This window comes from Pithys albifrons, chromosome 4 (assembly GCF_047495875.1).
Source record: "Pithys albifrons albifrons isolate INPA30051 chromosome 4, PitAlb_v1, whole genome shotgun sequence".
Lineage (NCBI taxonomy): Eukaryota > Metazoa > Chordata > Aves > Passeriformes > Thamnophilidae > Pithys > Pithys albifrons.
The window spans coordinates 42,953,790-42,978,310 of record NC_092461.1 but is presented as its reverse complement, the minus strand read 5'-3'; the positions used below and the strand labels follow the sequence as shown (position 1 = coordinate 42,978,310).

Genomic DNA, 24,521 nt, shown 5'->3' with positions numbered 1-24,521 from the left:
TTGCCTTTCAGTTATAACTGAAATTTCAGTTTCCAAATTAGCCAGGTAGAGATGCCAACAATATTCCACTGAAAGTCATTAAGAACTGGACACCTAAACTCCAGTGCTGTTTCGAAAATGTTTAAGCAAGTATGTGTTTGTATAATGTTCAGGACACCCAGAGCCAGCTGACGCCTCTGGGCATGAGCACAGTAAAGCATAAATCAGGTCGCGCTTCCCACTTTGAGAGCTCCACAGCTTTCAGGGTGGGAGCACTAACCTTGTTCCAATTCAGATCTAAACATTTCTTATTCCCACTCCTTATTCCATCTCCTCAGCATTCCTCATATCTTCAGCACTTGGTGCCTATTGGAAACCATCACTATATGCCTTCAATTCTAGTTTCTGGAAATTGATCAATCCCAAACCGATCCTTAACTGTCCTTTAGTTTTCCATCAGTAACACACCACTCAATGATTTGGACACTGAACTAATCTAACAAGCAAGCACATGACAGAGTATATACATATGTATTATATAGGTTTGCAGGGAAGTAATTTATTCTCATTCTTTTGTTTTGAAATTATTCTTTCTATTCCTGAGAAATGTCATGCACAGTCTAGTTCCTGAATAGCTGGTGCTGCAATCATGTCTTTCTTGTACATGATGGAAGCTGTGGAACTAGACAGCAACACACTAAGTCTAGAAAATCATCCTCAGTAGAACTGAAATAACAAAAAAATAAAAAATGTCCTGCCTTTATAGGTTTAGTTACTCCTTGCAGGACTGAGGAAAATGTTTTTCAACTGCAAGAACTGCCAGACTCAGGGGATGAAGACCTTCAGAATTTCCTGAGTAACAAAGACCTCCATTTTTACGAGTGCTTGTTGTTCCACAGCACGAGAAAGGCTGTTGAGCCTCAGAGTGTACCAGGAGTGGCACCCAGTGTCCAAACTGCATCCTTACAACAGCGTCTTCAATTCCCTTCTCAGTCTTCCCTTGCTGCTTTCTCCCTGGATGCAGCCTCAGAAAAATCAGCAGCTCTACACATAAACTGTACACATACTCTAAGTAAAGCAGCTCACAAAGTTTTGGCCAAACTGCTTTAATCAAAGGTGCATAGACGAATAAAATTTTCAGTTATTCAATGTGGGCAACAACTACACGTCCGGTAAAATAATTCAATTCAGCCGTGCAGCTACAGATTGAAACTCTGAATTAAATCAATATTTCTGTAGACTATTGTCTTTCAACTGTACTCAACAACTGACTTCACAGCCACAGGCTGATTTATTCGCAATCACTGGTACAGCTTTAATAGCCCAAACCAATCTTCCTAAATACGTTGTGTTAGGGCTGAAGTAAAAATCACTAAAAGAATTGGAAAAATTAAAAACAAAACGACCAACAACAAACAATTTCCATGTTCTGCAGCTATGCAGGATTTTAAAGATCATCTGTTGTGCTTGGCTAACACAACCGAGTAAAAGCGACAGTAACAAATCTAGCAAATAAGGTTCTTTCATCCCTTCCAAAATGGATCTGAGGGATAACACATACTTTTAAACAAGATTCAACACCTGGAATAAGCCATAAAGCAAGTAAGCTTCCTCCAACCTGCTGCATCTAAAAATCTACCATTTCTACCTCTTTTTAATTTTACTATGACAAGCAGTTCAGAGTTGCACAAAATGGATGAAGTTGAAACATTTAATGATTAGAACAATTATCCTAAACCATTAAACAGCTATTATTCTAGCAGTAGGTAAGAACACAGTATGGAGCAATACAAACTGGTAAAAGAAAAAAAAATTTTTAAAAAATCAAAACCAAAAAAGAACACGTTAAAGGGAAAGAAAAAAAAAACACATGTATTTCCACCTACATGTGGAAGTCAAATTACAAATATCTCTTTCAGTAATTTTGCCAAAATTCATCTGGTCAGTATTCCTGTTTCACTCACATCAAAACCTAAACCCCACCATAACCTCTCTCCCTTCAAGCCATGAAGCCCAGCATTGTCTGTCTCAGCACTGTCTGTGCAAGATGCAGAAACATCACATTTACCTCTTCAGGAGTGAAACACCTTGCAGCGAAGTGAAATCCTGAGTTCATTAAAACATAAAGATTAGATCTCAGTTGTACTGCAAATATCTCTGAACAAGCTTTTATTTCTGAACCAAAGGCACAAAACTGGCACAATTTAACAGTTTGTCAAGAACTCCAAAATGCCGATGTTCAGCGTTGGTAGTTCCTCCCTACCTTACCCCTACAATTACTCTGCTATATAAAAGCACACTATAAAAGCTGCAAGACACTCCACATGGACCAGGGGTTTATATATAAATATATACACACACACACACACATATATATAAATACAAATATTCACACACACACAGAGACACTGAATAGCATGTTCAAATCCTGTTAAATTACTTCCCTGGCAAGATTTATTTCGTTTCAACAAGACTTCCACTTGCAAAAACATGCACATATTGCACAGCAAATACATCTCTTGTTAGGTGCCTAATATGACAGGGAAACCATTTTGATTACTCTGTGCCTACTTATGCATTGTCCTACAAAACAATAAGATAGAACAGCAAGAAACGAGCAATTACGAGAGTCTGAATGCACATCGGGAATCACTAAAATCCACACCAGCCAAGTCAGGAACAATATGAGTGATGAATAGGCCATATTATATTAGGATTGTTAGCAAGCATTAAAAAATCATCCTTAGCAGATGTCCTTTATGACCTAAATATATCGCACGAAGAACATGTCTGTCTTGTTTTCTAAAGTTTAAAGAAATCTTTCCATTTCTGTTATTGACTAGAACTTCACACTGCTGTGTGTTGGTTATAAATATGTACAGAGGATTTATCACACTAAACCTACAAATATGAGTATTTTACTGAAGAGTAAACAACCTATTTTAATGTGCATTTTCCTACTGCATGAATTTAGGTTGTACTGAAGCATGTAATCCAATAAAAGAAATCAAACTGTGTATTCAGCAAACAGTGAAACAAAAGACAAGCTGCAAACTACAGCAACTTATCGACCAATCCACCACAAACCAAAACACAGTAAACGTCTTACAGTTAGATGGGTGAGAACCTTATCTGCAAAAAAACCATTTTGTGGATACAGTCAATTAGGAATTATAAAAAATTTAAGCTACTATACATTATTACATGTGCAACTATGCACAACCTGCTCATCTTCAGCAGAGCTTTAAAGAAGTTTTTATTTTCTTAAATTTTGCTGATACTAAGATTCTATATCATGGCTTACCAAACTACAGAGATAAGCAAGATTTGCTCAGCTTGAGCTTTCTCAGTTTCTCCATATATTTTTGACTGCACCACTGGATTTAACAACATAGACTAAACATAAACAAATAATGCTAAAATACAGATATAAACTTTAACTCTACTAAGGATTTTTCACTCTTCTATCAAAGACTAGTATTTATCTAGAAAACCTTTAAAGTTACATAATTATTGTGAAACCACTTCTTATCTGTTTAATTCCACTGCTGCAGTAGGTTTCCTGTCAGCAAAACGGATTTCAAGTCTGTTCCTGAAGTATTCCATTCAATATTCAGTCCTGAACCTTGGGCCAGTTTTGTGTCTCTGCCTTTCCATTAATAAAATAAATGTAAACACTATGAACAAAAGAGGTGCAACTTGGGTTAAATGTGCACTATATTTTGAGTATGTATCATTTTCTCTGCATAAAATGCTATCTATTTTTTCCAGGTTATGCAGTTGAGAAATTCATAAAACATCATGGAGCAAGTAATAAGAAGCAAAATGATTTTTCATAATTTATTGCTACTACTTATTTCAATCACTTTCTAACACTTTTCTCCCATATGTATTGATTTGAATTACTTTTCAATAGAACTATAAGCATTTCCTTCATTTTGGCTCTCAGGAAAAAAAAAAAGGGATTTGCTCATTTTGCTGTGCTTTCCTTGAGCTCCCCCAAGTTTATTACAGCATTCTTTGGGAAAGGAAATGGCTAAATACCTGCATTAGCAAAAAAGGAAAGGAGAAGGAATGGAAAGAGGTAATAAGAAGGTGTTAAAAGAACTCTCTCTTCCTCTTGGGTCAGTCCCATTGGGAAAAGTGTTTGCTACCAAAAGAACAGATGAGTGAAGAGTCCAAAGGTATGTCCAGAGCTCAGGGCGACCACGAGGACCACAGTGGAACAGTCTCTGGGGGAAGGACACGCCACAGACCAAAGCAAGACATGCACAAAGCACCAAGAGTGTGATCCAGGCAGTCCAATGGCAATGTGAGCTCCTGTACCACACTGCCCAAGACTGAGGAAGAATAATCAAGGATCAAGAAGTGGAAAGATTTCAGCAGAACTGACCATGCTGTCTTTCCATGGTTTGGGATTTGTTCTGGTTGCAGCTTTAGTTCCTCCAAACACAGAGGCAGCCCAGAGCCACCACTGCTAACCCAAGGCAGCACCCACCTCAGCTCAGAAACATCAAGACAGGATCCAACCAGCATGTCTACTATGAAATTGACTGGAAAAACTGCTTCCTCACAATACAAATGGTTATATCCAGACTTTTTTCCTGAACTTTAGTACATGAAAATTTGAGTGCTTAGCAAAAGAGAGAGTACATCTAGAAAAAAAACCCAGCAAGCTTCACCTTTGCCGTTTTTTCAGAGCAACACCGTTTCATAAACTAATCTGTAGTAGAGTGGCAAAAATTAATTGGCAGTCTCTGCTTTTAACAGGAACTAGCACATTAGATACTGTTTTTCATAATATTCCCACAAGTTAATGATAAAATACAAACACAAGGTCATTTGCATCTGTGCAATTGAAAGTGTGTGGGAATATAAAATATTTTTGTATTTCAGAGTTCTTGCATTTTCCTCAAACTGAATAAATAAATTAAAAGTATTTCTAAAAATTAAAAAACCTTCATATTCTTTGTAACTCATCAAAAATTATGTTTGAGTTCTCAGGGTAAATAACCTGTATGTGTTCTCTCCCCTAGTAAACAGCAAGAATGAGGCTTAACGTTTTCAAGTCATTATCACAAACTACAATATAGACATAAAATTCAGATCAATGTCTGAAATAAAAAAACATATATTAAATATCTGAATATACTTTTATTATATAATTGGTTATCCTCTTCTATGCAGTTTTATGTCTTTAGTCAAAGTTGAGCTGATTATATTAGCACAGAAAAATCAAATTCCGAAGAGCTCATTTGTAATATTTTACCTAACTTGCAGGTAAAAGAAATTGGGATTTCATACTGCTGACCACATAAAAATTAATGAGTTTCTGCAAGTCTTACGAAATTATACAAGACATCTATATAACAAACTAAATTATTGTATATCATGATTTTAAATAAAGAATACAGTTACGATAGAACGCAAGCTATAGAGTAAAACACTCATGGCTTCAAGCTGAAAACTTGGATATAGTGAAATGTTTCAACACATAAGTGAGCCAGATACAGACTTCCAGCTTATTCTAATGCTGCTAAAAGATGGTTACAAACAAGTAACTATATATCTCTTAAGAGATATGCTTTTCTAAATTAATCTTTAGGGTTAGTAAGTGAATATTCTCAAGCACCATTTTCAGTAAAGTTTAGTGTAGAAGTTTGTGTAGAAGTTTATTAAATATGTTAATAATATTCCCTGCAATCATGAAGTATGAGGGGAAAAAAATCAAACAATCTATGACATAAGGTTTTTCTGTTTAAAATTACCCAAGGAAAAATGCCATGAAATATGTTTCCTTAAAAAGAAAATAAAAGGGGAAAAAAAGAGTCTAAGAACTAGTAGAACATTTTGCATTTAAAATCAAATTACATTAAGTTCTTTTGTAGCAAAATGTCAATGGAACCTGATTTAAATAAAACTTTAATATGCCTTGTACTTTAAAGAGCAAAATGATCTCTTTTTGGATACAAAATTAGATGTTGAACGAAAGGATTAACCTACCACTTTAAAGCATCACCCCTACAGTAGAAATCAACTTGAAAGTACAGAAGTGCAGCAAACAAAGCATCTCAGGCAGTTTGTGTGATACCATCGGAAGAGGAATAGCTGATATGCACTTTTTAAGCCTGCACAGTCCAATTGTATAAATTCGCTCAGATAAACAAAGAAGTTCCATCACAGATGCCACCACCTCCCCTTTCTTAGTTATGCGTGGTAGAACTGGGAAGCAAAGAAGCAAACCCGCAGAACAAGCAAGCTCCTGTCCTGCTTTCAGGTTACACATGCATGGAAGTTTCTCAAGCAAATTCTCTCAGTCTACACTGAGCCTTGGAGCACACAGCACATCTAGGCTGAACCCCAAAACCACTGAGCCAGGGTAGCCAATGTACTTTGTAACCTATCTCTGAATTCATTTGTATAAAAGATGACACGCACGTTATCAGACGACAACACTGTGCCTGTGCTGTCCGCCACGGCCCGGGATTCCCGTCGGGAATGAGGCCGGGCGGGATCGTGCGCTGGGCACGGGCGGCCCCTGCCGGCGGCTTGGGCTGTGCCGGCCCCGGCGCTGCGAGGGGACAGAGGGAAGGGAGAGGGGACAGAGGGACGGGAGAGGGGACAGAGGGACCGGAGAGGGGACAGAGGGACGGGAGAGGGGACAGAGGGACGGGAGAGGGGACAGAGGGACGGGAGAGGGGACACGCGTGTACCCTCCGCCCCCGCACTGTTCCAGAGAATTACAAGGGCTTTTCCTGAGCGCTTTGCACCGCAAGAACATACTTTGGCATAGGCTGCCGTACAGGTAAGTCCACCAACGCGCACAGCGAGAGCACTTCAGTGTGCACCCTGAAAAGCAGCCTTTTATCGGGATTTCTTCTTCCTTGCCCAAAAAAGATAAAAACCTCCTGTCAGCAGAGGCAGGTCTGCACAGTATGAAAACTTAAGCAAAACGTTTAACACGCTGCATGCCTGCTACTCCACTAAATCATTACCAGTACACAAGCCATGTCAATATTGGTTTCCTTTTAGGAAACAAATCAAAAGTGACAGGAAAAGTACAAAATAATTCATATGTTATTAGCAGTCTTATTAAAGAACCTTGATTATGTGTTACATCTCATTTGACAACAGTTAAGCACATCTAATAACTAACCTCTTTGTCCATCAGTATCAGGATCCCAATACCAGTTCTGGCAATCCACAAAAAAATATGGAAGACCAGATGATATTATTTTGAGTGTTTGACAACTCACCATCCTTCCTCTGTCATAATCATCTGAATTCCTTATATAAATTAATCCTTAGCAAGATTATTTCACAAATTCATTACCCCCAAAGAATAACAACAAAAAAGCCCAACTTAAAATTCAATAGCCTTTTTACATAGAGAACAAAACAAAACTTCATAAATGCACACACAGACCTGACAGGCTTTTGCCAGCACTTAGTAACTGGAAGGTCAACATTTACATAGTATGGCTTTCTTCCTAAATTACTACAGGCCTTATAAAAAACATGGAGGAGGAATTCACATAAATGGACTACAACTGGAGCCAGAACCAAGGGTGTGATTTAGGAGCTTTTGGGTCATTTGTTTCTGACTTTAGTGAAATAAAACTCAAATTTCATATAACTTGATTTCTGTATTTCATAAACATTCTATTTTCTTAGAAGAGAAAATAAGAGACATGAGCCACAACTGTTATACCTAATGATAATAAACCTAAACAAACAAACAAAAAACCTACAACAAAAAAACAATGGAAAAAAGTCAGCTAAAACTGCATCTACCTATTCAGGACATAGTTACAGTTATTGCATGCTCAAGGTCTGTCCTGCAGCTATACAAGAGAAATACAAGATAAAAAAAAAAATTTGTTTAAAATGGGAAAAACTAGAAGTTCTTTTCACAAGAAAAACTGACAAAATTTAGCCTTGACAGAAGCCTTCATGGGAAGGAGATAAATCAACACTGCTAGGGGCCTGTGGTTTAATGACATTAGGACCTCTACTGCAACACTAGCAAAAGAAGGCAACCCTCAGAGTCCATTTGTTCCCTGGGTTTCATGTACTCTGTCAGAGATGCTGGTTTGACTATATAGTGGTTTCAAGGACCTTAGGGTGTTCAAACTGCTCCTCCAGTTGTACTCACACAGTTGTTTGTGGAGTTATTAATTATTATTAATATTATTAATATAATATAATGGGGAAAAGAACCCAAACAACTCTGTACAAGACAATAGCCTTTTTTAAGATGCTTTTTTACAAAAGATGGAACAGTTCACCCACACACTAACACACAGTATGGTGGGAAGAGTAAGTTCTGTGACTTTGGCCTTGAAGCCCTTATAATGTCAAACTGGTATAGCAGACCCCAGGTTTCAAGGAATGCAGCCTCAAGAACAAGGCCTCCAGTAGAACAGGAGGGGGCCCTCAACAGAGGCAGCACTTGCTGCATTTTCATTGCCGTAAGCAACCATTCATGTTCAGTTCATTGCTTAATCTTAATTTTTCTAAGCATGTTCCTTTCAGCCCTCTCATTTTAACAAGGGGCCCCTCACTTTAAAAGGGACATGGAGATACTGGAGTGTGTCCAGCAAAGGGCAAAAAGGCTCTTGAAAGGTCTACAGAACATGTCTTATGGGTCTGTTTAGTTTCCAGAAGAGGAGGATCAAGGGGGACCTCATCACTCTCTACAACCGCCTGAAAGGAGGTTGTAGTGAGGTGGGGGCTGGTCTCTCCTGCTGTGCCTGCAGTGAGAGGACCAGAAGAAATGGCCTTAAGCTGAGACAGGAGACATTCAGATTAGATACTAGAACACACCTTTTTCACTGTTAGGCATTGGAATAGGTTGCCCAGGAAAACGGCGGACTCACCATCACTGGAGGTGTTTAAGAGGTGCCCGGATCTGGCACTTGGTGACACGTTTCAGTGATTTAGGGGTTAGAGTGGCAGGGCTGGGTCGACAGTTGGACTGGATGATCTCGTAGGTCTCTGCCAGCCTTGAAAGTTCTGTGGTTCTACCTGAACCCTCTGCCTCAGCAAGGGCCCCACCTCGCAGCTGATCCGCATGAGGCTCAGCAGCACAAACTGCTGCTGCCCCAGGCTGAGGAAAACACTGAAGAAGTGCCATTTATGAGCTGCAACGTGTGCAGCTGCAACCATGTGAGGCTAAAGAAAATAGTCGTTTTGTGGAACTGCTGCACTCTGTTATTCCTAGTTTTACTGGCTGATTATACAACTAAAGTCAACTCACAATACAGAAAATACAGATAAAAGAATCCTTAATCATCTAGGTATTTCTAACCTGTAAACTGAAAAACAAAACGAACCTTCTCAGGTAATAAAGTAAAAATCATGTTGAGGGGAGAGAGGGAAGGCAGCATCAGCTTTTCATCTGTAGCATTTCAGAGGAAATCTACTGAAAACTCTGCATAGTCATAAAAGAAGAAAAGGTTACATCCATATAGAACTTATTTTGGAGTATACCATAACTGCATCAAAGTTTCTACTGGTATAATTACCACAGCACTTAATTTACTAGCTTTGTAACTAAGTTACTAAAATACATCAGACTGAAATAAATCTGCTTCAAAATAATGTCTCACAAGACGGATAATGAATTACAAGTTGTATGCTTCATTCTTAACTGTTGGATTTCCATGAAAGGAATATAAATTTCCTTTAAACAGGGGGGAAAACTACTCAATGAAAAGCACTGAAGATAAAAACTATAAAGTGCAAAGGATTGAACTTAATGTATTGCTTAGAGACAAAATTTATATTCAGGAAAAGTACATTTATTTCTCAGGCAGAATATACAGAAAATAAGGTGTTTTGTAAATCTTAACTGAAAGAAAGCAAAACTGTCCTCAGACAAAGGCTTGGAAAGTGCCCTAAAGTGAAAGTACTTCTCAGAATATTACCTTTCCCAAGACAAGCTGGAACACTGCATCATTTCACAGAAGTGCCCAAGACAAAAATCCTTACAACAGAAATCTGACTTTCCATTACCAAGAGTTGAACCCATTAGGTGAAGAAAAGGCAGAGAAGGAGAGAAGGAGGGAGCACAGGAATAGGGGTTCTACACAAAGATCACCGAAAATCTTTCATAAAATTAAAGATCTGTGTTTTGAAAAATAAATTCAATGCCTAAAAGGATTTAAGCGCCCCAGCAAAAATGAAACACAATTATCTGAAAAGTAAATGCCCAGAAGTCCAGAGTGCAGGCCCAAAATACCAAACATTCACATTGAAGCATCTTTTGCTAAAGACTCAGCCTACCCCATTCTGCAATTTTTCTCCACTAGCTCACACATCATCAACTAAATTTCACCTACAGATTTCTAACAGAGAGCTGGGTTGAACCATCCCACTCCTTCTAAAAATCCTGTGCTGCACCAGGCCAACCTAAGTGTTTAAGATTTCCCTGACAGGAAAATCTTAGCAAAAAGAAAATCACACTTTGTAAAAAGAATCGTAAGAAGACAACACTGCAGGAGAAACTTCTAAGATGAAAAACACCTGTGGATTCATAAATGGTGGACAGCTCTCCAAGATTTGCAATAAGAATTACCTGAAGCTAAAAAAAACTCTTGTGTTTCCTCTAGTTTCTATAAACAGTCCAGTTCGACTTGCACTAAAAAAAGATTGTTGTTGCAGCAAAAGAGCAAGTTTGGGTATTTTTTTTAAATAAGAAATTTAATTTATGAAGGAATTCTGTAACAGCAACTCGTCAAAATTTGGTATCATCTCAGGTATTACCAGCAAGAGAGAAAATGACATCATAACAAAAGTGTAACTAAGCATAGCTGAAGAAATGCTTATTGATAGCAAGATAGAACGTCTTTAAAAGAGAAGTATTTCATGTTCAATTTAAGGATATTTTCTTACCACACTCAAAAATGTGTTTTATATTAGATTTGTAAAGTTTAAAAGAGGAAAACATACACTTAAATGTGTCTTGCCAATTACCCAACAGTTTGTTTGCTCAGGTATCACCCTCCTGAGCAAAAGCTCAATTCTCTTAACAATGATCACCCTGAGATCACAAGGCAAATCAGTATTTTTCAGGTGACCTGTTCCTATAGCTCTTGCAAAATTATAGAGAAGAAATTACTTTTGGGTGTATTCATTACAATGGAAGTGTACCAACAGACAATCACTCCCTGTTTCCTCCCCTCAAAAGGGCAGCTGGGGTAGTGTGGCCCCTCAGTCAAGTGCAACAATCCCTGTTTCAGAGTAAGATCAAGTACGACAAAACTCTGCTAAGAAATGCTCCCTGCAGGGCCAGGAATTTGGAATTTACATAGGATTGTTCCTATGTCAGAATGTTAGACACATGTGAAAAAAACCAAATAAAAATATACACTAAGGAAGAAGAAAAGACAACACAACATTATATTAATAAAAGAGCGCATCGGGTATTAATGTGGTAGCAGCACTGAAGTGCCAAGGCCCTGATCTTTACCCTCCATATCTCTGGGCCTGAATTTGTGCAAACATATAAAGCCAGTTATGATACTGATGTAACATATAAGGCTTGGGGAAAAGGATGTGTCCTGTTTGGTTCAGTTTTTAGCATCCTGAATTTTAAGGTTCTGGCACATAAAAAGAGATTTCTCTGAATTATCTGCATCTAGAATAATCTTTTGAAAATCTGGCAGGATGCTTGCAAAGGGAAACACAGCTCCAGGGAAAATAAACAGGGAGTATTTATAAAACATTATTGTTTTTCACGTTGGCAAGACAGAAGACAACTCTGAGGAGCCTAAACAGACACTGAACGCTCAAGCTGGCAACCTCAAGAACCATTTTGTTCAGGTTTTTATCTTCCCTAGGCTCCACCACATAGGTTAGAGGCCTGAACAGGCCTCAGGTAAAGAGAATACAGAATGAACATGAGCATTGTGCATTTCTTGAATGGTTCAGTCTATTTACTGTATTTCACTGAGAAGAACAGAGAGAGGACATCTCTGTGACCTGTACAGCAGAGACCAGGGAAGCAGGAAACCAACAGAAAATGTCTCCTGCAGTTGGCTTGCAAGGTTCAGCACAACCAAGCTCCCCTGACCTGGCTCCAGACTCCCCACCACTGCTGGAGGCAGCATCAGCCTCAGTGCCACGGGCTCCCTTTCCACTCCGGCTGCTCTGCTTTCTGTGCCCAGCACAGGAAAAAAGACTGACAAACAAAGGCATGCAGGTGAGGGAAGCTCCACCAGCACAACCTTTGGATCTTACTTCATGCCAGGATTATTACCTACTTGGGGCGGTCCCGTGGTGTAAAGGAGAGCACTCTGGACTCTGAATCCCAAGGTCCTGAGTTCGAGTCTCAGTGGGGACCATCCCCTGGCGGTTCGATGCCTCCCTGCCATCCCATCCTGTCAGATCTCAGATGCTCAGCAGGGTCAATCCCAGTCAGTACCAGGGGCTGTGACAGACCCGAGGATTTCACTGTCACTGTCCAAGCTCGCTCGGCCGTGGCAGAAGGACCTTAGGACTTAAATGGTGGGGCCAGTTCTGTGCACCCTGTGCCTCACCTAAAAAATCCACTGTGCAGGCTGGAAGGGCACACCCATGTGGGGAGAGCCCTTCCCAAATCTTCCTTCACCAAGTCTGGCCATACATACATACATTACCTACTTGCTGAAAAAGGGGAAAGAAAGATTGGTACCAATAGTAACTGTCTTGGAACAAATCTTCTCCCAGGCAGGAACAGCAGAACTCTGCACACCAGCTCACAGGTTACAGGTCAGCATGGTAACCATCACAGTGAGGAACCAAAACTAAGAACTTCATTTCACTCTTTGCTCACCTATCAGCCACATGGAAATCATTCAGCCATTTTCTACAGAAAAAAAATGAAGCATGGGCTCCAATTAAGAATTTAGATTACTTCAATCCTTTGAAGAGCTCTAGAAGAGAAGGAAACTTTAAAACATCCTTTAAGCTTTAATAAAATAGTTCTGACTCAATCACCATGCTAATGGAGGACAACTAAGATTCTCTTTTGTTTTGCACATTTTTTCTTATAGAAAACTGTATAATTCCACAAAAGAAGCAATAAAACACTAAGAAACCTAACCAAGTTGCAAAGAATTCTTAAAGTTATTTCTTCTTGAAAGGCAGGGTCCAAGATTCTTTTGTTATAAGATAAAATATTAATTTAGTAATTTCTTATCTCATTCTAAGCAAGAAAAAGCAGTTTATACTTACAGGTTAAGCAATCTTACTGAAATTTAAAACTCAAACTGAATTATCAAAATTAGAGAGAATCAAGCTTCCAACTGCAACTACACTGACTATGCTGCCTCCTTGGTTACTCCTGAAGTTAAACTGACACTCTAAGCCCTAATAAAGAAGTTTTTCTACCAGTATCATTAAATACACACACACATACATATTTTACCAAGATTAGAATTGTAAGCCTTTCAAGTTCACTTTAGAAATTTTATGTCCCTCTGTGTCAAGCCAATTATATTGACCTACAGGGTCAACACCATCAGTAGGACGAGGAAGGAAACAAAGACAGACAGAAAACACTGATGCTACTTTCTTTTGGGGAAGCAAAAAGGCCACTCAGATTTCAAGTTAGCCAAAGTCTCTTAAACTTACAAAGCTGTGCTCAATGAATACTTAACACATGCAAATAAACCTACAGAGAGGCAATCTGTGTGCCGAGCTACAACCGTGTGTGTGTATGAACACGTGTACACACAGCCATTTTCATAAAATGCTTCAAAGTCTGTGTGAATCACAGACAGAAAATGAATGTAACTTCCTGTGTGCACAGTCCTACCCTTAAGTGTGTCCATATAATAATACAGCATTTATCCCTTATATTTCCTTATACGGACAGCTTTAAGTTGGACATTCAGGATGGCATTGTGCTTAACTCATTGATACTTCAAGTCATATTAAACAATCTCTCTGAGTACCTACAAACTTCTGCTCACTGTAGGGAAAAAAATTCCGGTTTAGCCCATGCAGATTTTCTTTTTTACCTAAAGTTTTGCAAAACTGTAACCATTACCTTCATCAAAGTCTGCATCATCTTCTGTATGCTGAGGGAAAGGGAAGCAATTTGTGATTTCAAGTCTGTCATCCACCACGAGACCCAGCAGCACTCCTTGGACAACTTCATTCCCCTGTCCTTCTTCTTGGTAATGCTTAATGATCTTTAACACGACCTAGAACACAAGACAAGAAAATCATAATATGCAAGGCATTTTTCCCTTCAAACTACTTATCTGGAATTCTACATTTGTTGAAGTGTTGCACAAATTAGAGTTGAAAATCAAGTGAGCTCCTGGCTTAAACACCAGCAATTTTAATACAGGTTGAGGAATAGGCAGCCATCCCAATGTTATAGGGGAATAAAAAAGACCATTAAATGAACCATCAAAATGCAGTTCTAAACTAATTTTCTGAAACACCATTCTAAAATGAAATATTGATCTTTTTTACTTTACCTTGCTGCTGGAACTGTTAGCTTTTAACAGTATCTTGTAAGGCCAAAAAGCTCCCTCTTGCACAAGAAACTAACAAAACCACCTTGAATAACTATGCAAAAACTGGCAGGAGTTTTGTAAAAGGTGCAGACCACACTGAATTTCAGTTGCATTAATCTTCAGAATTTACACCTCATTGCAGTTTTACTTCAGATGATAGTTCAATTTACATGTTGTAACCTGTGTCATAGGGTATTTAAGAAAAATCAGTGAAAAAGAAAGATTCACAAATTACTTATATTTTTAACAAGGTAATTCACACTTGCTTCCTTAATTCTGAACTCTACAATGAAAAATTCTCTTGAGATGACATTGTAAATTGGGACTGCATGAAGAAAACCACTCAAAAATAGTCAACCGCTTGCTAGCAACACTTGGGACTCAAATAACACTTAATGCTCAACAACAAGAACTAGAATAAGGTAAGACACCAACCGCAAACACAGACTAGAAAGAACTTCCACTTTGTCCAGCATAAGTGGGGTTTAGTGCAATAAACCCTAATCCAGCCATCCAAAAAGCAACAGAAAATGTCTGATGATTGTTTTCATGAAAGCAATACTTAAATGTCACTTGGATGTAGAAGATGAATGTGCCACAGAGCCAGCACATAAATAATATTCAACTTGCACTTAGTGTAAAGTTCAGGTTTTCAGACATTTGCCCTAAGCTCTGTCTTCCACAGTCAAGAAATCCATAACTGACCTGCCGGATTACAGCACAATGAGCTCTCTGCCTACTATAAAACTATTCTCAACATCTTCACAATCTTATAAGTTTCAGCTTTTCCAGCATTTTTCTCATTTGCTGTTGAGTTCTCTATGCACACTGACTGTCCTTATTACTGGGAATACTATTTGCCTGTTTGATTTCACTCCAGAAGCATTTGTGATATGATGCCAATTTTACTGCAGCATTTTCTGATGATAATTGCTCACAGAAAGCAGACAGAAATGAAAGAAGCAGGGACTGTTACAGAGTATCAATGATTTTTTTAGTGAGAGAAAATGAGGAGCTCAAAACCCGTAATACCAAACACCCCAATACAAACCCAGGTCACTCTATAAATCTGCAGGTTTTGACCTTCAGCCTCAAGACCACGGCAGACACTGCCCAGGGAGACACAGATCCCAGGGATTCAGGCCTACCTGCACCCTTGTTTTCTAACAAGTCTGGGAAAGAGAGCAGAGGTCATCAACTCACTACTCTAAATTTTGTGTTTTGACTGCACTGGAGAACACATTAGCTACAGAAATAATTTATAAAAAGATGCATCCAATGACACAGGACTCTTGTAATTTTGTTCTTTTTTCTGGAGTTTTACTTGGCACATGAGACACTAGTCTTTAGTACAGCAGGCTCTTGAATTTGGATTGAAAAACCTGCCATCACAATACTACCCTAAGACCAAGTGGGAAATGTGCACTGAAACTGGTGTTTCAGTACTAAAAACAGACCTTCAGGTGTAAAGTAGAACTATTTCTCTAGTGATAACAAGACCAATTTCAAACAGTAAAAATGTTGTGTCCATTTGTTTTCTAGTCTAGATACAGCAGGAAGAGCTGACCACTATTCAAACAATGCCATGACATCTGACTGAATGCACAAACCAATACTTAATACTGAGTAAACCACGTGTATACCACAAAAAAGACCACTAACTTGTATCTAAACATTTCCAAAAAAAAATATGTTGCATGTATGAAGCACTGGAACAGAATCAGACTAGTTTTATTGGTCTGAAAATGTTAAGAAGTATTAATATAAATAATGCAATGAACACAACACACTGAAAAATACCCATTTTTCCAAATGACACCACATATACCAGTATAACCCTCTTTCATTCAGGGCTGATTCACCTTCCAAACACTATTCACAATCCCCATCTATCTATTCCTCTAATAAAATATATTGCCCCTTTGTACAAAATACATGTTTTTAAATACTCTCAGACTCTTCACTGCTCTGCCATTGCTACACAAAATCAACAGTAACCAAGCACCATTTCAGCTGCTACTTTTATTTTAGTAATGCAGCAGGACAGGAAAGGCTTTATCCTCAGGACAAAATGCATCAAGTAACGCGAAAAACCAGTTTTCTAAATTTTAATACCCTGAACACAAGTCAATAATTGTATGCAGCATGATTTAGTAAAGTAACACGTATGAAATACTCCTGGTACTAACAACTCTTTAGAAAAGGACATACAAGTAACTCCTAAATAAAACTTAAAGAGTCCCTCAGCCTTGTGAATTTATTGGTCAAACTAACAAAGCATTTTAATCACTTCGAGTAGCCACTTGTCAGATTTTGCCATTAAACTTCCAAAAACCAAACCAAAAACCCCGCTGCAGTTCAGCAGTACTCCTAATCTCCAGATCTTCAAAGGACTGCTCAAATATTTAAAATGAAGTCATACTACCAAGAAAAAAAAAAGGCAGTCCACCATTCTGAAACTATTAAGAACATCAAAGATACATATTTTAACTATATAATGCCAACATCATGGCTGTAATTTCAGAAGTTTGAACCTCATTACAGAAATACGTGTAACATGAACCCTCAGCTGAAGCCTTTGGGGGGTCCCGGGAAGATCCCACTGTAGGGACATCAAGATGCCAAGATGAACATTTCTGCATTTCTCTCCAGAGACAACAGAAAGTCAAAGCACTGAGGATTCATTTACGTGTTCCAAAGAGCCGAAAGTCACCACACTGAAACCAGATTTCCAGTACCGGTGTTGTGCCTTAGCCATGTGAAATCAAACAAGAGGGAGCTGCAGTGAGTCCAGAGGACGCACGACATGGCACGCTAATCTACAATCTGAAATCAAGTGTTTAAATCTGTTTAAATGCTTAACATTTTTTGCCACCCAAAAAAGCTTTGTGGTCATAATCACCAGCACCAATTGTCAGTATCTGGGGAGAGGATGGGAGAGTCTCTAAACAACACTGACAACAGTGTTATGTAGCTGTTTCCAAACCAAACACAACTGACATGGGTATCCAAGTGGAAGGTGCCACAGCTCTCACATCCTCAGTATTTAACACCAGAGAAACTGTGATCAATATTTAGCTTGGCAAAAGGGTCTTAAAAGCTCTTCCTGCTAATAATGTCAGATACATTTTGAATACATCTGTATCACACAAGGAGCCTTCTCCATAGGAATTCTTAAAACTCAAACCACGAACTTTTATATTTAAGTGTTACAGCATGAGCAATTTTATTTATACTCCCAGCATAAACTGAGCTCAAGAGAGAACTGATAATGCAGTTTTGTAAATAAATCCATCTTAACTATCATTACTAACATTAACTTATGCAACTGAGTTTGACTTGAGCTAACCTCAAAGATGCCTAGAATCAACATCTGCCTGATACATATAAAATGCATATATTCCACCTCTGGAAAAAGAGTCGAACTGTTCAGCAAATAATATCCACACAAAGACATTCCAAATTTTACAGATTTTTCACTAACTCAGTGGCCTGTCTTCTTCCCCAGGTCACACTACACCAAAAGCAAATCTACAACTAGTGTTGTGGTGAAAATTAACCAATTAGCTATGCAAATAGGAAATTTAATGAAATAGTTCTAAAATTCTCAAGTAAGCATGGAATGGCTTTGGATTATAAACAAAAGACCTGGAAAAATTACAAAAAAATAGATATAGTGAAACATGGACCATGTTAACATTTTTAGTAGTTCCAGATGAGGTTTTTACACACCACAGACAGTGCTTATCCTATGCTTACAAAAGACAAGTTCTGGAAGCTGACCAAGCAAAAACTTGCCTTGAGCTGATTGGTCTCCTGGCTATAGCACCACTTGATAAGACAGTAACAGAGACTCTCAACTTTCCTGCCAGGAGAAAAGGAACTCCGAAGTAAATTAAAGATACCATTGCAATGATTAAGAGTAAAATACCATATGTCTCATACACATAACGCTCTCCTCCAGATGATTAAGGCGACAGATGTTTATGGACACTCCACAGAAACGGGTTCTCGAAAGCACCGTGACAGATAACACGTCAAAAGCACAAAATCAACAGGTTGATACCCTGTCTTGTAGGTGCTGGATATGCATCTTCATGGCACAAGAATAAAGTCATAGCATGAGGTCAACACCAAGCTGAGTGGTGTGGCTGACACTGCTGTAGGACAGGATGCCATCCAGAGGGGCCTGCACAAACTTGAGAAGTGGAACCACAGGAATCTCATGAGCTTTAACAAGACCAAGTGCAAGGTGCTGCACCTGTGTCAGGGCAATCCCTGGGATAAAATGAGGCTGGGGATGAACAAACCTAGAGCAGCTGTGCTGAGAAGGACTTGGGGGTGCTGGTGGATGAGAGGCTGGACATGACCTGGGCTGCATCCAAAGCAGCATGGGCAGCAGGGCAGGGGAGGTGATTCTGTCCCTCTACTCCACTCTCGACCCCACCTGGGAATGCTGCATCCAGCTCTGGAGCCCCCAGCGCAGGAGGGACATGGACCTGCTGGAGCAAATCCAAAGGAGCACCACCAAGCAGATTAGAGGGATGGAGAACCTCTCCTATGAGGAAAGGCTGAGAGAACCGGGTTTGTTCAGCCAGGAGAAAGAGAAGTTTCCAGGGTGACCTATTTGCAGCCTTACAGTACCTGAAGGAAGCCCAAAAGAAAGAGGGAAAGGGACATTTTACACGGGCATGTAGTGACAGGACAAAGGGGAATGGCTTCAAACTGACACACAGTAGGTCTGTATTAGATATCAGGAAAAATTCTTCAGTGTGAGAGTGTTGAGGCTCTGGAATAGGTTGCCCAGAGAAGCTGCTACTGCCTCATCCCTGGATGTGTTCAAGGCCAGGTTGGATGGGACTCTGAGCAACCTGATCTAGTGAAGGGTGTCCCTGCCCATGGCAAGGGGGTTGGAACTTGATGATCCCTTAAGGTCCCTTCCAACCCAAACCATTCCATGATTTTATAAACTAAAGAACAGAGATGAAACTTAATTTTACATGTTACACTAATCTTGAGAAATTTGACAATCTACTGACAAACACTGAATTCATTTTAACGCATATTCTAGTTCATCTGTAGTGATCTTTGAATTTTTCTAGATTCTCTTATTCAACAGTGCTGCATTTTTGACCATTGCTGAAATGATAGATGTCTAAACATTAACTCTTTTGTTCTTCATGCTTAACTTTAGAATTGAAGCCCTTAAAACCATTTGACCAATTATTTGAGATCTTTAAAAAACAACAACAACAACAACAAAAAACCAAAACCACCAAAACTGTTCTCCATTAAGACCTTCAACATCTTAAAGTAATTGTTTTGACAGATATCTTCAGTCCTAATTATGCTTGGTGGCCAAAAGAAAGATATTTTAATTCCTTGAGAATAATCAGAAAGATATTTAATCTGAACATACTGTCCAAAAATCTAAGGCCAAGAGGACAAGCCTGAGTAGACTTGAAAAGCAAGGTAACTTCGGAAAAATGTTGTTTTGAATAACAACTTCAGAAATAACAAGCTTTAGCCCTCACTGTTCTGTCTAGCAAGTGTAACAGTCATCCTTTGGACAGAAGGCCTCCAACGCCCCACAATATTTTACCTTTATCTTGACTTGCTAGAACCTAAACACTAACATTTATAAAGCCTTTGAAAATACAGTTCTTGGAATAGTAAGCTTACATTTTATGTCATTTAACAGCTAATTCAACACCAGACATTACAATCTTATTTCTGAACTTGACAGAAATTTGGGGCTTAAAGACAGTAATTATATAGGAGGCATAACAGAATGACACATGCCATTTCCTACCATCTCAACTGGGTGCAAATATCAAACTCTCCTTTTAACACAAGTGGAAGTTTCTTGGAGCTGAGCCTGAAGTCACCAACTGTGAACAATGCAGATTGATCTGAGGTGGCCCTTAAGCAAACAATGCTACATACACCTTCACAGTGAAATTATGAATTACAGCAGTCTGTTGATTTTGTCTCATGTAGGTCCCCAGTACCAAATGACTTTGGAAATCCATGTTAAACTGAATAGAAAATAATCCATCTTGAACTATGGGGGGGATGATGTTACATGTTTCTACACTATTTGAATATTTTTGAGCATTAGGAAGTGTGTGAGAAGCATTTCTGTTCCTGGGGTGACTTACCACATCACTTGGTACCATAACACCAGCTTAGTTTGCAAACCTCACCATTTCAGAAGACTTAACTACAAAAGAGAACATCAGTAACGTTGTTACTCCACAATATGTAGATGAGGCTGAAGAAAACTACTGAAATCATAACAGATTACTGACTTAACAAATATTTTCTGTCTACTACTTCCTGGTTTAGGAACCATTTCACTCTGTAATTACAGGAATCTAGATGGTTTTCTGTATTATCTCCTGCGTATAGCCATTCAACCCACACTAATTAGCCATCGAACACTTTCCTACCATGTTTGGTTGGGTTTTTTTCCAATAGGACAAAGAAGGTGACATATCCATACATCACACCAAGCCAGATATAACGAACCTCGTCACTTTATCTCAGTAAGCAGCTGACTCAAAGCACAATTCTGTGTCAGTGACAGGCCGAGAAGGATTTCACCGCTCCTTCCTGAGCATTACCTGCTTATGTGCTCTGTTTGGGGCACATCTGGAAAGCTGTATCTTGCTTACCCCAAAGCCTAGTCTAGAAAAAGCAGACATGGAGTTCATTTTTCACTTTCTGTAGTTCTTTTGCACAGATTATGCACAGCTCAGCAGCACATTCAACGCAAACTGAACACAAAGCTCGAACACCACCAGGAAATGCCCCATAGAAAATACCTGTTTTATTTGTCTTTTTAAGAACTACTTCCAAACTGCTGTGATTCAAGAGCTCCCGAATTTCCCTTAAAGCCAGAAGGAACCCTCCTATGAAGATGTAGAGGGCCTTCCTCTACAACCACACAGCCTGCCTGCACCTTCCAGCAGTCTCAGGCTTCAGCAAAGGGGGTTGTTCACAAATCCAGATTCGCTGCAGACACTGCCAAGTGATCGATACAAACACCAGTTACTGGAAACACGCTCAGCTGCTGCACTCATGGGTTAGCTGCTCACTCATTCTCTTAGTGTGACACTTTAAAAGTCACAGAGATTAAAAAAACAAAACCAAAAATAAAGCCTATTAAAAAAAAAGCTACTCCAAATCATCAAAATCACTGATTTAATATAAAACCAGACACAGAACATGAAACGAACCATTTCTTAATCCCTAGAACTAAAACTGGTAAATACTTTATCTGAAATATAAAATGGAAAAGACTGAGACAAACAGGTTAGGTGGAATTAAGCCTGAAGAACTGAAACAGAACAGACATTGACCCTGTTTCAGTACAACATCAGAAGGGAAGATTACTGGGTTTGGTTGGAGGTATGTTGGGTTTTCACAGGCTGTGTTTTTCGTTGACTCTGCCAGGAACTTGCATTCATCAGCTAATGTCTTATGGGTATCATGTAATACCTGTTTAAGTAATGTATTTACTCATGTCCAAGTAAGCTGCTTGTTCTTGCAAAGGGAGGAAGTTAAACACAAATGGCAGTACATCAAAGAAAAAATTAATTAAACTGAGGAGAAGAGCAAAGTTTATTAAAACATAGGAAAATACTAAAAGTTAATAGAGGTTTGTTTTACCAACTAGACTAATCTCTTCCTGATTTCTGTCCCACTACATTTTGGGGATTTTTTTATACTGCACAGCAGTTCAGCTTAACAATCATCTCCATGGTTAATCACAAGCCATTAGTACACTTTAAATATTGCCTCGATTAAGTAAAAATTCACCATTACACTGGTGTATTTAAGTTCTCCATTGCTGGGTTCACATACTGATATAACGTATTTCTCTGCAATACAAAGTTTCATAACACATTCCGTAGTTCGTGCATTCAAGCACATTCCCATGGAAACCGTCAGGGCCACGGGCACTGCAGAATCACTTCCTTGTAGAGACACCTCTGCCAGGCAGCCCCAGGACCTCAATTGTGAGAGTGGCAGGCACTGGGTGTTCTTAGCACACCGTCAGGAGGCAGTGATAGGGCTGTAATACGATTAACATCCAAAATTCCGCTGGTTACAAGTGGGATGGAGGATTTCTCCAGGACTACTTAGTATATCATTTCTCTTATTTCCCAAATCTCACCGAACTCAAACCTTTTGCAAACATTCAGTACTTCAGACATTTTTTTGTAAATTGCCAATACAATTTATTATTTTTAATGAATTCAATACCCAATCATCATTTCAAGAATGAAAGCTGATGAATATACTCTTTCAGAGCACAACATATGGAAATTATACAGAAATGGTGGAACCAGGCAGAGTTTCAAGATTTTCTGCTCAGAACACCAGAGCCGTACGCTTACCCCTCAACATGCAGCCCATACATATGTTCTATTACTGAATCACCATCCTGCAAACATTCAGTTTCACTGAGCTACAAGTGCATTTGCACGTATAAGGTTTTCTCTTCACCATCAAATTCCAGCAGCTTCCTATAAAAAGATTTAAAGACAGCAGCCAAAAGCACAAGTAGCAACTTCATTTAGCAGCCTATTCTTTAATCAGATTGTACCAGACTGTTACCATTTTGAAGCTAAAAGCTCCAAGAGAGTTACTCTTATCTGTTTGGCCATCAAAGTTTAATAAAATAGGGCAGACCTAGATGGGGAGGAGGGAGAGTGGGTTCATCTGAGACTATTGGTCTTTTTCAAAAACCATACTCTGCACAACAAAACTAGAATATAGATAATATATTATTTAAGGGTGTGTCTTTAAAACATGACTTCCATATGTATTCAACAGATGCTTCCAAGAAACCAGCAAAATCCCTACCGGACATGACTTCTATGTCATTTTAATAATTTATAACCTTTTAAACAACAATTTTTCTACATGGAAGCACCCAGCCTTTTGGCAAACACTTGGTTATGTGCTAAAGGGCTGCAACAGAGACAGGTCCTCCTAAAAACAGCCAGTGCAATCCAGAGAACCAAGCCTGGATGGAGTCTCAGCTTTCCTGCTGACTTAAAAGTGTAAAATTGAGGGGGAAAAAAACCCCATCAGTTTCAGCTTCCCCGTCTTTCAAACAGAGATTTGCCACATAAAAATCACTTCCAGAAGAGTTCCATTTCTAATAACAGCTACTGTGACAGTGAGATTAAAAACAATCATTCTAATTTTATCACTAAGAAAACTAATGGAGAAGGCAGTATGGCTTTTACATTGTTCCCAAGGAGTGATGACTGACACAGTATATACCTCATGTTTCATCTAAAGTTTATAAAGCTCTAAAACAGTTATTGCACTATCAGTTTTTGCACTGATAGTAATGTAATAGTAAAAAATCTTGAGTCCCAAGTGCTCAAAACTCGGCCCTATATTGATGAAGAATTTTGTCAGAAATATTTATAAAGAGAACTAGCCTGCTATTGCATACATACAGCAAAATTCAGGTGCATCTTCAAACTCCAGTGAGTAAATAAGCCTCTGTATTAACTTTAAAATTTCATTAAGCCAAAAGAAATTAAGGAAATGTTTATCGGAAATAAGCATTCACATACAAGTCAAAACTATTCCCACTTATGCGTAAGTAACCTTGTGTATACATGTCACAAAAGACATTATCAAAGTTATATTCTATTGTCTTGGGTTTAGATTATTGAATAATTTTACAAAATTCTAACAAGAGTGTTTATTATACAAGTCTGATTTTTTTCCATTTAGTACACGAATAATTTATTTGCTTTCCATTAGACTGATACTCTTCTGTTATGTGGGAACACACTCAAACTGCCGAGCGCTGCTGTAAAGCCACTGTCACATCTCTGCAATCCTAATGCTGCCGAAAGACTGAAAATATGAAAGCACAGCACGCTCAAAACTGAACCATCAATGAGAACACATTTTGTGCTTGTGTTTAACATGGAAAAACAACACACAAGGCAACCATAGCCAAAAATATCTCTGGTAAAAAAAGATTAATGATAA

General features: G+C 38.7%; 1 protein-coding gene across 1 annotated transcript in view; it reads right to left on the bottom strand.

The window, feature by feature from the left end:
- The window catches only part of EIF3H (eukaryotic translation initiation factor 3 subunit H), an 87,985-nt gene that overhangs the window by 55,332 nt on the left and 8,132 nt on the right, over window positions 1-24,521 (bottom strand). The window contains exon 2 of the mRNA XM_071553951.1: window positions 14,015-14,171. Coding sequence (XP_071410052.1) covers window positions 14,015-14,171 — 157 coding nt within the window. The remainder of the gene's footprint in view (window positions 1-14,014; window positions 14,172-24,521) is intronic.